General features: G+C 39.3%; 1 protein-coding gene across 1 annotated transcript in view; it reads left to right on the top strand.

Annotated features, from left to right (window-relative positions):
• The first annotated feature begins 656 nt into the window (after positions 1–656).
• Positions 657–14,055, top strand: part of LOC109093620 (FRAS1-related extracellular matrix protein 2-like) — a 55,875-nt gene continuing 42,476 nt past the window's right edge. The window contains exons 1-2 of the mRNA XM_042732569.1: positions 657–5,891; positions 7,677–7,766. Coding sequence (XP_042588503.1) covers positions 893–5,891; positions 7,677–7,766 — 5,089 coding nt within the window. The 5' untranslated portion in view covers positions 657–892. The remainder of the gene's footprint in view (positions 5,892–7,676; positions 7,767–14,055) is intronic.

Here is a 14,055-nt window from a genome sequence, read left to right on the forward strand (position 1 = left end):
TAATTTCTAAGTAAAATATTAATCAGGGTCCCTGAGGCAGGTCAAGAGTCTTACAATAAAAACCCTGGCATTAACTCATCATCTTTATCTGACTTTAGGGTAAATGTTATTCATCTTGCTCACTTCTTTTTTTTTTTTATGTCCAGAGCAACTTACATTGCATTCAAGAGTCACATAGTATCTTACATTCCTGGCGAATCGAGCCCATCACTTTGGTATTGATAATACTAAACGTTGCCATTTGCGCTACACGGGAAAAACTGTAAGCAGTTATTTGGATGTTTCAAAATAGCAATACATTTATTTAATATAGGAATAAATACAAGTTTTAATTCAAATGCACTTTAACTATAGAGAGCATGATTAAACAAATAAATAAATAAAAAATACTGGATATCCAAGGGGGAAAAAGACTTTTAAAACTTTTTTTGTTTGTTTTTTTAAATGAAAGGATGCCTTTAATAGGAACATACAAAAAAAAATTCTATGAATGTTTCTAATGTAAGAAATGTAGAGAGTTACAACTGTACCCAGACGCGCCTATAATGATGTAGGCGCGTCTGATGAGGCTACAACACAACTACAGAAGACAGTCAAATCCTCTGAGAGCATCACCTGCGAAAGTGGGAATGCAAGGCTCCGTCCAATAGAATGAGCCCGTGGGCGTGTCCTTCTGCTGCCATCCATGCACAAGTTAAAACTGAGCTCGCGCTGACTCTGTGGGAATGCCGCGCGAGCATCCTGGCGCGTGTGTGGGATTTCTCAACTTTCTGTATTTGTCTCCTCTTACCTCTTGGATGTAAAGCATAAGAGCGGAAAACCCCATCGAGCTCCATTTGGATATTTCATTTGCCCAAGAACCCCCTGTGGCTGTGTACACTGCGCGTTCAGCATGGAACTTCATAGATTTCTCATTCTCTTGCTTTCATTGACAGGTAGTTCAGCGCGAGGAGTTGAAACGCACGGATTGTCGTACGCTTCCACGCCAGAACTCTCAGAGGACGCGATACTGGTGGCAAACAACGGCATACACGTGCCTTTCGGGAGATCTGTTTACATCGATCCGATCAACGACTTGGTCATTGAAGTTCAGCCGGGAGACAGGTGCAGTATTACCGTTCTGGATAATGATCCGCTGTCTCAGAGACCGGGACATGTGTCTCCTAAAAAGTTCCCGTGTGAATTTGGTCCTAACGATGTGAGGTACTCTCATTTCGGTTCTAGGAGCCCTGCAAGTGACAGGGTGAAGCTGCAACTCAGGTATGACACTCAGACTGAAACTATTATCATCCCCTTTATGCTAGAGGTGGAGGTTGTTTTCACACAACTGGAGATTGTTACTAAGAACATGCCTCTTAATGTTGATAAACTGCATGGAACTAGTAATCCAATCGGCAGGAAGGTTTTAGACTTCACCTATGATAAAACCTCAGAACAATGTGAGGTAACATCACTGGCAGCCAGCAGTGCACTTCCTAGATATGGTAAAGTTGTTGATGAGAGCAAACTGGAGAAAATGATGGATTGTGATCTGTTTCTCAAATCTGATATCCGCTATGAGCACACATCTACCCACAAGTCCCCTAATAAGGATTACATCCCAATGGTTGTGGAGCTACGGAGCAAAGAAAATAATTTACTGAAACAAGAGTTTTTCCATGTGATGATTCGGATAAAAGAGGGTGAAGAAAACACTCCCCCCAGACCGAGTTTTGTGGCTATGATGATGATGGAAGTTGATCAGTTTGTTATGACGGCTTTAACTCCTGATATGTTGGCTGCGGATGATACACAATCCAATCCTGATGATCTCATTTTCAACATCACTTCTCCTCTGTCCTTTGAGGAGGGCTATATTGTGAGTACAGATGATAGGAATTTACCTATCACATCCTTTTATCAAAGGGATCTCAAAGATCTGAAAATAGCTTACAAACCTCCCTCTTTGGACTCGGATACCGAGAGGATCTTTCAAATAGAGTTTGAGGTCATAGACACAGATGGTGGCATTTCAGATCCTTTTGCATTCATGATTGTTGTGAAGCCCATGAATACATTAGCGCCAGTAGTCACTAAGAATACTGGCCAGCTTTTATATGAAGGCCAGTCTAGGTCTTTGTTTACTCGGAACAATTTAGAAATAAGTGATGAAGACAACCTGGACAGTGTGAGGATAACTGTGGTTGATGGACTGCGTCATGGTCACTTAACTGTTCTGGGCACCAACAGGAAGTATTTTACGCCGGCTGATCTGGAGGTTGGCATTGTGGTTTACCAGCATGATGGCAGTGACACATACAGTGATAATATAATATTCAGAATGTCAGATGGCAAAAATCAAGTTGAGTTTTTGTTCCCCATCACAATTGTACCCACAGATGATGAGCCACCCATTATAAATGCAAACACTGGGCTGATTTTATTCAAAAATCAGATGGTGCCCATCTCACAGCTCATGCTCAGTGCAGCAGACATTGACTCTGAAGATTCCACCATTAAATTTACAATCGAGCCTCCATTTTCTGTCATTGGCGAGGTCGTGGTGAGGCAATCTGAAGCACCTGAAGACCCATCCTCCTGGAAATTTAATGCAGAAGATGGTGTGTATGAGAAAGTGGTGACACAGTGGCTACAGAAAGATATTACAGATGAAAAGCTCTTCTATAGGCACATAGGTCCACACATCACAGAGGCAGTTACTGATCAGTTCGTTTTTAGAGTACAAGATGATGCCGATCCTCCCAACCAATCTGGAGAGAATTCATTCATTATTAAAATTTTACCTATTGATGATATTCCACCCGTGCTGTTCCCAGGCACTACTTTGCAGACGACAGTACATGAGTACCAGCTGACTCATTTCAACAAGAATGTTCTTCGTTACACTGACTTGGACTCTGAAGACCGTGACCTGAAGTATACAATAACTCAACCGCCAACTGACACAGATGAGAATAATCCCATTAAATTTGGGTCTATTGTTTTGACTGACAGCCCTGATACTGACGTATCAGAATTTACTCAAGCGCAAATTAACCATCATAAGATTTCCTACAGCCCACCAGACCTTGAGCTTGGCATCACACCACATGTGGTGCAGTTCCATTTCATAGTAGAGGACACTGCTGGAAACAGTGCTAATGGAGTTTTTACAATTTTCCTGCAGCCTGTGAACAACAAACCCCCACAGATAACAAACACTGGATTTACAGTCCTTGAGAGAGGGGTGCATATCATCACGAGTGCTGAACTCGACGCAAATGACCTTGACACTGACAGTATGCAAATTTCATTCACGCTAAGTCAAACTCCACAGCACGGCCATGTTCAGCATACATTTACTGACTTAATGAAAGGAAGTAGTTTCAATTTGATGGATATCTCTGATGGCAAAGTGTCATATGTCCACAATGGGGATGAAACAACAAGTGACTCTTTTAAATTGGATGTTAGTGATGGTGTTCATGTTGTAACAATCACTGTGAAGGTAGCGGTAAAGCTAATTGATGATGAGACGCCAACTCTCAGCCTCACAAAGGGCACCTTTGGCTCTCGCTTGGACGTGCTGGAAAATGGTGCCACAGAAATGACCACCAGTGTTATCCAGGGAAAAGATGAAGATACTGATGACCTGAGGTTGACGTTCATTGTGGAAGAAGCCCCTAAGTTTGGAGAAATTCTGGTGAGTGGAGTTTCCTCAAGCAGATTCACCCAAGCTGACATCATCAGTGGTCTGGTTGTGTATGCTCACACCAGCGGTGAGATTGGTCTCACTTCGATTGAAGACTTTTTCAACCTAACCCTCTCTGACATGTCCGATGAGTGGACTATAGGGGGTAACCGAGTAAACGGAGTCCGTGTTCACGTCACCATTCTGCCTGTAGATAACCAGACTCCAGTGGTCACAGTTGGCCCTACCTTTACTGTCTTTGAGGGGGATAAAAACACAATTGGTGGGCATCATATTAGGGTTGAAGATGCAGATACACCAACTGAGGACATCCTGTGCACCATCATTGTTCAGCCTACATCAGGATACGTGGAGAACATCTCTCCAGCACCAGGCTCTGAAAAGTCAAGGTCGGGAACGGCAGTAAGTGCTTTTACCATCAGAGATGTGAATGAAGGTCATATTCATTATGTCCAAAGCATACATAAAGGAGTTGAGCCAGTGGAGGACAGGTTCACATTTAGATGTTCAGATGGTGTGAATTTCTCAAAGAGACAGTTCTTTCCAATTATAATTATTCCCACCAATGATGAAAAACCGGAGATCTTTATGCGAGAGTTTGTTGTAATGGAGGGCATGAATGTTATCATTGACACGCCACTCTTGAATGGAGTTGACGCTGATGTTCCTGCAGAAGAATTGATGTTTATCATCACCAAACCCCCAAATCATGGGTTCATCCTCAATCAGCTTGCAAGTGGCTCTGTCCCAATCACAAATTTCACTGTGGAACAAATCAAGGAAGCCTCTAGTATAATTTATGAACATGATGATTCTGAAACCACTGAAGACAAGTTTGACGTTCTTCTTACAGATGGGAAACATTCAGCTGAAGCCACCATCATGATCATGATTATCCCTGTGGATGATGAAACCCCAAGGCTTGCCATTAACGATGGGCTTGAAATCGAGATTGGGGAGACAAAACAAATAAACAGTAAAGTACTAAAAGCTACTGATCTGGACTCAGATGATGAGTCTCTTGCTTTCATAATTCGCTATGGACCCGGTCAGGGCTTCCTTCATAGAAAATCAGCAGGATATGTAAAGAAAAGATCAGCTGGGTCTCTAGAGAACATAACAGTTGGCATGAACTTTACACAAAATGAGGTGAACAAGGGTCTCATTTTGTACACTCACAATGGACAGGAAGGCATTCGAGACCTTATAAAGTTTGATGTAACAGATGGCATAAATCCTCTAATTGACAGATACTTCTATATTACTGTGGGCAGCATTGACATGGTGTTCCCTGACGTCATCAGCAAAGGGGTATCTCTTAAAGAAGGTGGCAAGGTGACACTCACAACGAACCTCCTCAGCACTAGTGATCTCAACAGCCCTGATGAAAACTTAGTCTTCACCATCACAAGAGCCCCAATGAGAGGGCATTTGGAAAGCACAGATTCACCAGGCATGCCTATTGTGTCTTTTACCCAGTTACAGCTGGCCGGAAGCAAGATCTACTACATTCATACTGCCGATGATGAAGTCAAGATGGACAGCTTTGAGTTTGAGGTGACCGATGGCTACAACCCTGTGTTCCGCACGTTCCGTGTTTCAATTGTTGATGTTGACAATAAAAAGCCGGTACTGACCATTCATGACCTTCAAGTGACGGAGGGACAGACCAAACTCATTACGCCCTTTGAGTTGACCGTTGAGGACCAAGACACACCTGAGCACCTTCTCAAGTTTACAGTCACCCAGCTACCCATTCACGGCAAACTGCTCTTCAATAACAGTCGACAGGTGACTTCGTTCACAAAGCAGGACCTGAATGAGAATATGATCAGCTACAACCATGATGGCACAGAGTCGGACAAGGACAGCTTGTCTTTTACAGTCACTGATGGCACCCATTCCGAGTTTTTTGTCTTTCCTGATACTATTTTTGAGACCCAAAGGCCGCAGACCATGAAGATTACCATTGTGTCAGTGGACAACAGTGTGCCACAGATTGTGGTTAACAAAGGTGCACCGACTTTAAAAGTCTTGTCCGCAGGTCACTTAGGTTATCAGATCACAAGCACAGTCCTGAAGGCAGTGGACAGAGACAGCAGCCCTGAGGCTTTGGTTTTTCACATTACCAATCAGCCAGAGCATGGCTACCTGATCAGCCTGGACAGAGGGAATGACTCAATCAACATCTTCACACAAGGTAATGTATCATCAGAAATGTTCTTATCACCTATGATTGATTCCTGTGAAATCTTATTATTTTTTACATTTGTTTTGCTAGAACTGTGCAGTGTTATGTTCTGTAGAACCATCATTTGAAGATACGCATGTAAGAATTGTCTCATTAAGAAATGCTATGTACCCGTCATGTTCAGGACAGGTTCTCTGGTCTTATTAATGCTTGAAATAATGTAGGTTCCATCACAAAACAGGCACTTTGCCCTTTGCCAAGAGCGCAGGCTGTAAGATGTGTCTGTCTTTTAGCCTTCGGCTTAAATTCTTGATGAGACAACTAGAGCGTTCACACATCTCCTTTCAATTATTAAGTTCTCATACTTTTGCCTTCTAACGTCCCTGTAGTGAGAAAGGAGTTACTGGTTACAGGCAAACCACATTTTAAAAAGAGTTAGGGTTCGAAGGAATGTAATTTTTCCGCTGCTAGCCATAACAAACAGACTTGCAATCTTTGGGGGTTTTAAGCATCTTGACTGGGTCGTACAGTACCAGCAGCATGAGTTTTGCGCTCAGGCTTCATTGTTCAGATAAACTGCCCTGTTGTTTAAATACTCAATATCAGGATTCTGTTTTGTAATTAGTTTTTTACAATATCTTAAAAACGTTTTTGCATTTAACAAAGTTTAACAAAGTTTTTGCATTTAACAAAGCTATAAATGTTTAATATAACTATTAATCTATTAATATATGTAATATAATATTAATATAAATGGATATTATTAATATAAATGGATTCATAGTATATCATTTTAAGAAACTGTTTTCTGTTAGTTTGCTGACCAATCAGGGTGATCAGTTGCTTAGCGTAATGCTAACAAGTTAGCCTCCTAAAGGAACTAACTCTATGCAAATTAGAAAAAAAGCAAAAAGACATTTAAAAAAAAAATAGCCTGACTTTTCGATTTTTAAAATATCCTTTTGCACATCCCTACCTATTAGCCAGAATAAGAATTTTGTTCAGAAACAAGCTGCATTAATCAGCACAGGTTCATGGCTTCTAAAGTATAAATGCACTCCTTCAAACATGAGACCCATGGTGAGAAGATGTGAAATCCATGTCAGTCCAACTTAGTCTGAAAGGTGTCTCAGGCATTGGAAGAAGCAGAAGTGAGAAATGGAGAGTGAGGGAAAGACCTGGCAAACCTGACTTGACCTCATCAGTATGAGCAGTGAAGCAGAAGGGACAATTACTTCTCTTTATTTACTTTGCCCTTTCCCCATATTCGGCTACCGCTTGCTCTTTGGCATTTGCTAAATATTTTACGATGAGAGTGAGTGCTGGTGATGAAAGAAGACATTTTATTTTCAATATGAAAAGCGGTTTCATCCATGCATAAAGAATCACAGTTTTACATTTTTATGAGGCTTCTTCCACTGATATCAATAATTTAAAGAAGTGGGTCAGAGCAAGGGGAAGAGAGAGCCAGGTTGATCATGGTACACCATAACCTAACCACTGTGTATCAATGCGGAAGTGGTTAAGGGGTCTAATTTGGGAGATGGGACAGACCAGATGTAGGGGAGTCTGGGTCTGTGTTTAAAATTCTTGTTCTCACCTGTCATTATGTAACAGCTTGTCACCTGTTTTGCTGATTGTTTTATGACTCACTCCCTGCTGCTTTTGTGAAAATTCTCACCTGGATTTATTAAAACCTAAAAATCCTGACATGTGAATTTTTTTATGTGTTTTTATTTAATTTTTGAATTGTTGTTTTTTTTTTTTTGTTTTTGTGTTTGTGTGTGTCCTCAGCTGACATAGATGATCTTAAGATCTGCTATATCCTGAAGGACGAGAACAATGCCACCAGTGACGTCTTTAGTTTCACCGTGGAGGACAATGGTAAGGAAAATGGCATTAATTTTACAAGAAAATGAAAATTTTCAGCCTTTTAATGGTTTGATTATGCGTTTAGAATTATTCATGGACACATTTAGCCATATAACGTGAGAAATAATACAGCACAAATCATTTGAATTCATGAATGATATAATGTCCTCTGATTTTAGGTGTCATTGCATATGAAATAGCCTTGGATGATTAATTGTGAACCCTTAGACCAGAGAGGGATATATTTAGATATGTAGCATTTAATTAGGCCTTTTCTTTGCATGGTAGGTGAACTGTCTGTGTGTGCAGCTTATTACATGCTGTGCTTCCTTTGACTGCAAAAAAATACATTTAAAAATTAAAATGAGTTTTTAGTACATCAAAGAAAACTTAAAAGTGAGTTAGTGTGGGTTACAATGACCCTAAGAAAATATTTCAACAGGGCAGGATTAAATCTGGTGAAGCATAGTTAATCATGTATAAATTAGGTTGAACGTGATGATCTAGTCACTGTTGCTGGAAAAGCTTGCTGCTAAAGACCTTGTTGCGATTAGTGATGATTTGTGTTTTATTTGAAAAGCAAAGTATGTGTGATATGCACACTACAAAACACACTGCAGGATGTGGATTGACTGTGTTAGTGCCTCGGAAATGGACATTGTGGATTGAAGGGTCTGCATAGATGCAACACAAAGGTCTGTTTGGTATATAAAGCTAGAGGCAAGATGACACATAATTAAAGCCCATAGCCATGAGTATAAGACACACCCCTTGTCAGGCTTACAATTACTTTGAATATTAGAGGGTCTCTGGCATTGGGAAGAGTTGGGGAAAATACAAGCTCTGTAGGACAACAGCTGGTTCAACTGCTGTATTGGGGCTTTATGGCTGTCTCATGCTTAAAATCACCAGCTTTGTCATGAAATAATAACCAGAACAGTCTGCTTAGCACCTTCAAGTCAAGAGACATTATTTTTGAAAGTATTGTGCAGTGGATGCATTTTGTGTGTGTGTTTTTTTTTTAATAGTTTTAACTGACTTAAGTGCACAATATGCTAATGGGTCATTCCGTGTCAACGCATCCAGAGGTTGCTAATATTTTTTTTTTCTGAAGAGAAATAAACATATTTTGTGATGAAAGCCAAAATATTAAATGTCGTGGATGAATGTTTACTGAGTAATCTGCTATTTTGTAGAGGGGGGTCAAAATGGCAATTTTCCCATGAGATTCAGAGTCAAATTACAGGGGGTTACAAATGGCTTCAGAAAGGTATGGGCATCATAATGTTACTTTTACACAGAGATTGGTAGGTCTGTTAGTAAAACCTGTTGACTTCAGCAATCTTTGTTGCATTATGTGCCAATGGTGACCATTCAAAAATGTGGAAACGGCACTTTTCAAGTTTTTTTTCTCTCCAAAATTTGCATGCCTGTTACTCAAGAAGTATTAAAGATATCTTAATGCTCTTTTAGATATTGGGTCTTAACAAGAACAAATAATGTTGAAAATAGAAATGTATCTAGTTTCCTTCTGTCAAAACAACTGCATTGAACATATCTGTCTGAGTGCCATAAATATTCTCTTTCCAAAGTTTGCGTGCCTTTAACTCAAGAAATATTAAAGATATCACAATATGATTTTATATTCTAGTTCTTAATAAACTTTTCTTTTGGAATCTTCATTTTCAATGACCTGTATCGTTCAGTCGTAAAGATGTGGGGTTGCCACGGAATGGCCCTAATTAATTTTGTCTTTATTATTATTAAATTTTATATTTTTTAAATAAGCATTTATTTATTTTTTTAATTATTGATACATTTTTGTATCACAAAATTAACTAATTCAGTTGACAGGACCAGTTTTAAGAATTGTTTTTGGGTTATGTTTCTATTTGTTTCCTTCACTTTTTTTCTCTTCCTCCCTTTGGGAGCGTTTGTCCCTCTGTCAGTCATCTCTCAATTCAGGCAGGAAAGACTGAGGAGTAGGAACTCGTTGGTATGCAGCTGTGTTGGTGTCTGGCCCCTGAGCCCAGTGGGTCATTACCAGTTTTGTTTCTTTGCATTCCTGTGGATAGTTTCACTCCATTGGTTATGGACTGGAGGCATTTTTTTTATTATTGGAAAGACCTCAAGCAGTAAGGGACTATCTGTATCTTTCTCATCTCATTTTACAGATGTAGTGTTCAAACACAAAGGGCTCAGCTGAGCTGTTTTTATCATGAAATGCCTCAAGGCTTTCTCCTAGGACCCTTTTTTTCCCCCACATTTGTGCAGTAATGTACAGCTTCAGCATGAAATTCAGTGATTACAACCACTTCGCCACATTATGCCTGAAGAAGCTGAACTAATTAGACTATCTTAGTTTGTGCTTGTCCAAAGAGCCTGACAACCACAGCTAACATCATAAACTCCATTTTACAGCCAATTTGTGTTAAACAGCTGCATTTATTTAATGCAGTCTGTTAGACTGCGACTTACGTATTTAGTACTACTATTCCAAAGGGGTTTAATTAATTGTTTTGTTTTCCAAAATGTTCTTTCTCTGCATTCCCTATAATGATGATGAGGCTGTTTTTCAATGCAAAGAACTATTATCATATTTTCTGCATGCAGTTTAGAGATTGTGACCTTCTGAAGATATTTCTGTGTGTACTTTTTTCAGAATTTATAAATCAGCCACATTTTTGTTGTACCGCTAAGGCTGCTTACTATCTATATTTTAGTCTGTAAACTGTCCATCAGAGTTTGGCCTAGATCATCTAATTTTTGTTTATCTTTGTCTCTTTTGCTCTGTTCCAAAACCTAGCAAGCTGCCTCTGGAGACAATATTGTAAGGCATCAAAGGCGCATTGCCGATGCTAAAGCTGTTCCAAAATGTAGGCAACTTCATTATTCTGCCTCCTAAAGCCTCATTCACACAGACAGCGATTCCGTTGATGGAGGTCAGTGAGTTGCTGGGCTGTTGGTTTATAACACAGCCTCTGAAATCACCAGCTTTTATTGAAAATAAATGATATCCAGTTGTTTTGTCATGACAAACTGTTGTCACTACAGTATTGTCATACTTTACAAAACCTTTTTTAGCATGTATCCCTTGTGGAAAATGTTTAACGCACTACAACAAAGCTGCATTGAAAAAATTATAAGTGGACAAGGCAATGAATACATTTATTTTCATTTCATTCAATACCAAAACACATTAATAAACATAATATTTGTGCTATGTTTTTTAATACCTAGAAAGTGCATTACTATACTGCTATTACTGCTATACCCTCATCCACTATTCCCTACATTACTCCACTAACATAGTGCACTTAAAGGGTGAATTAAAACAAGTGAACAAATTCAGACACTGAGTTTGCCTGAAGTGCTTTTAGACACCATTACAGGTGTACTGTATTTGATTTTGTACACAGAATATTTACAATGTTCAAGAACAGTTAGGATTCTGCCTTAGAAGGCAGTTGCCTATTGTATGTAGTCAGTGAGGCAGCTTACTAGGTTTGAGAACAGACCTTATATAGAAACTCTTTTTTTTAATCACATAAACACCCTTTGACTGACACTAATAAATGCAGTTCTCCAGTTCTCTGAACTAGTTTGCAACTTGCTGCTCCCAAACTTAATGGGTAAAAGAGGACAGATTTATCACTTACCCTTCCTTTGCAAAAGGTCATGATGGGTAGCACTTATTCTGAATCCTCTACACCTCTAACTGTAATCATGTCTCAGAGGCAGAGATAGAAATATGACAGGAATGACTGCAGGGACACACAGAGGCTACAAAGATCAGAGGGAAGCTTTACGTGATGCATCATAGCTCTGCTGTGGGATTTTTTTTAAACATTTGTTGATGTGAACTTACACCAGTGTTCGCTCTAAAGCAAAAACGCCATTATGTACTTAAATATTGTTTTCTGTGTACTGTTCAAAAGAAATCTTGGTTTATTGTCAACAGACCTGAACATCGACATCAGGTTGGGAACCAAAATGGTGCCAATTTAATGCCATTTTAAACCATTTTTGTTTCCTGGAAAGCAATTTCGCAGACTGTTCACCACCTTTTAGGTTGTTCCTAAAACCCTGTTGTGTCTGGGTTAACAAAAAAATGAAAAATCTCATTGCTGGCTCTGTTTTCCCTGGTGTATACCTTGTATTGTGAAGGTTTTTTACAGGGGATTTGTTGAACAGGATCCAGGGCGCTGTAGGAACAATACAGAACAATACTAATCATATTCGTGGTTGTAGATAACCATATGTTTGTGCTGTTTATTTTCTTCTCCCATATCAAATTAACCAGAAATAACATTGCAATAGAACATTTTTGTAGCTCTGTTTCTCATTGTTGGCTAGACATACGATTGTGTATTCACATGTGGATTAGCAAGAGCTAGCATTGAATTTCCCCTGAAAGCTTAATCTCTTCAGACTAAACCAAAGGTGGGATGTTTTATTTGGTTTAGAGGGTAGCGCAGGTATTTAGGGTCAGTTCAGATGTAGTTTTCTGGGTTACCTTCTGGAAGGCACAGAAGAATGTAATTGAGGGCATCCAGGCAAATCGTGATCTTCGTTGAAGATAACTTCCTGTGTTTTGTGAGGTTGTGGACCTCTTGTTTAAATCTGAGCAGCCTGGATGCTATGAACTGTCTTTATTGCATGACTATATGTCCTTGTTGAATTGTTTCCAAATTCTGCTAGACTAGCTCAGCTTTTTCAATCCAACCAGAAAACAGTACAGCAGACAGCCAAGACTTTGTGGCTGTAGCCAAGAGCCCATTGAGCTAGACGAGGAGAGGCTAGAGGAAGCATGAAATAAACAACAAGCTGCTGTTCTTCACTCAAGATCTAGAATCAATGGCGCTTTTTCAGGGAAACCTACTGTATAGGGAGGCATAAACTGACACAACTGTTATCATACTTATCCACTGATGTCCAAGTAATCCATCCTGGAATATCAATATAGAAACATGAGTATGTGCAACATGCATAATAGTTTCGAAAAACGGGCCTCAAAGTAGCACTTATTTATGACTTGTGTTTAACTTAGTTTTGGGAGTGTGGCGCTCCTGAGGGTTTGTTGATGTTGATGCTGTTGGCTCTTGGCACAGAATTAATAAACAGAAGGAATTGTGCTTTATGGCACATAATACTCTACCCTTCTCATTCATTCTCATATTCAGATTTATTTTCCAGCCCTGATAGTATAAGACCCTCATGAATCACTATAGTAGTTTGTAAGTACCCTCAGGGGTCATCTCCATTTGACTCCTGTCAGACTTTATCCAGTCACTCAGGAGGATTGAGAACGTATCTGATGAATTATTTGTGAGGTCTATTTTTAGATGCTGTTAAGAAGTTCTTCAAAGTTTCTTGATGGAGCAAAGCTGCTCATGCACCAGACACTGATTAGCTTTTAATGAGTTATTCTGAGTGAATGTCAGCTGTTGTGTTTCCATGTCTTTCTAGGAAACTCTGTCTGAACTATCGGGCTCTGAAATGCTACTGTTTAATAAAGTCATTAGGGGCTTTTTGTGTGAGAAGCTTCATGGAGACTGTCAGTATCAGGGTTTGGACAAATCCACTGGGCTTCAAAAGCAACTGTCTGTACATTTTTTCAGACGGAAAGCTAATGAGAGCATCTTGTTCAGCTTGACAACAGAACAAATACAACTGAATTTTAAATCCACATGTGTGATGTTATCCTTTATGACTAAATAGCTTGTTTCTCTTTTCTTCTCATTTATTTGAATCCTTTGTTTACTTCAATTTCAGTGGCCTTTTTAGGCGAGAATCAATAATACTATTTCTCATACTTGGTTAACGTTTCTCAAACCCCCAAATAGTACACTCTTTTATGCTAGAGACAAGGATGTGATGCCTTAATATTTTATTTTATTTTTTGTTTTATCATTTTTTTAAACCTCATTTACATGTGTTATAGACATCCATTTGAGCTAAATATACAAAACAGTTTTGTGACATTGTGACAGGTCTTTCACTGGCAAACACCACTCACGTTCTTTAGAAAATGTAAAAATCCATTTGATTTTGTTTGTCTTTGGGGTAACTGATGGTGTTGTGTTTGTTCGGCTCATTGACCTGAATGAAAACCCCTAAACACAGAGAATAGTGGAGTCCCTGAGCTGAGAGCTTTTTCTTTACTCGCAAATGGATTTTGCCGGCATTTAAACCACACCCTATCTATCTCTTCTTTCTTAAATTGATAGAACCTGACACGATGAAAGAAAAAGTGTCATTGCTGCTTGGATAATGTGCTGCATTAATACCATGCCATTGA

This window comes from Cyprinus carpio, chromosome B10 (assembly GCF_018340385.1).
Source record: "Cyprinus carpio isolate SPL01 chromosome B10, ASM1834038v1, whole genome shotgun sequence".
NCBI lineage: Eukaryota > Metazoa > Chordata > Actinopteri > Cypriniformes > Cyprinidae > Cyprinus > Cyprinus carpio.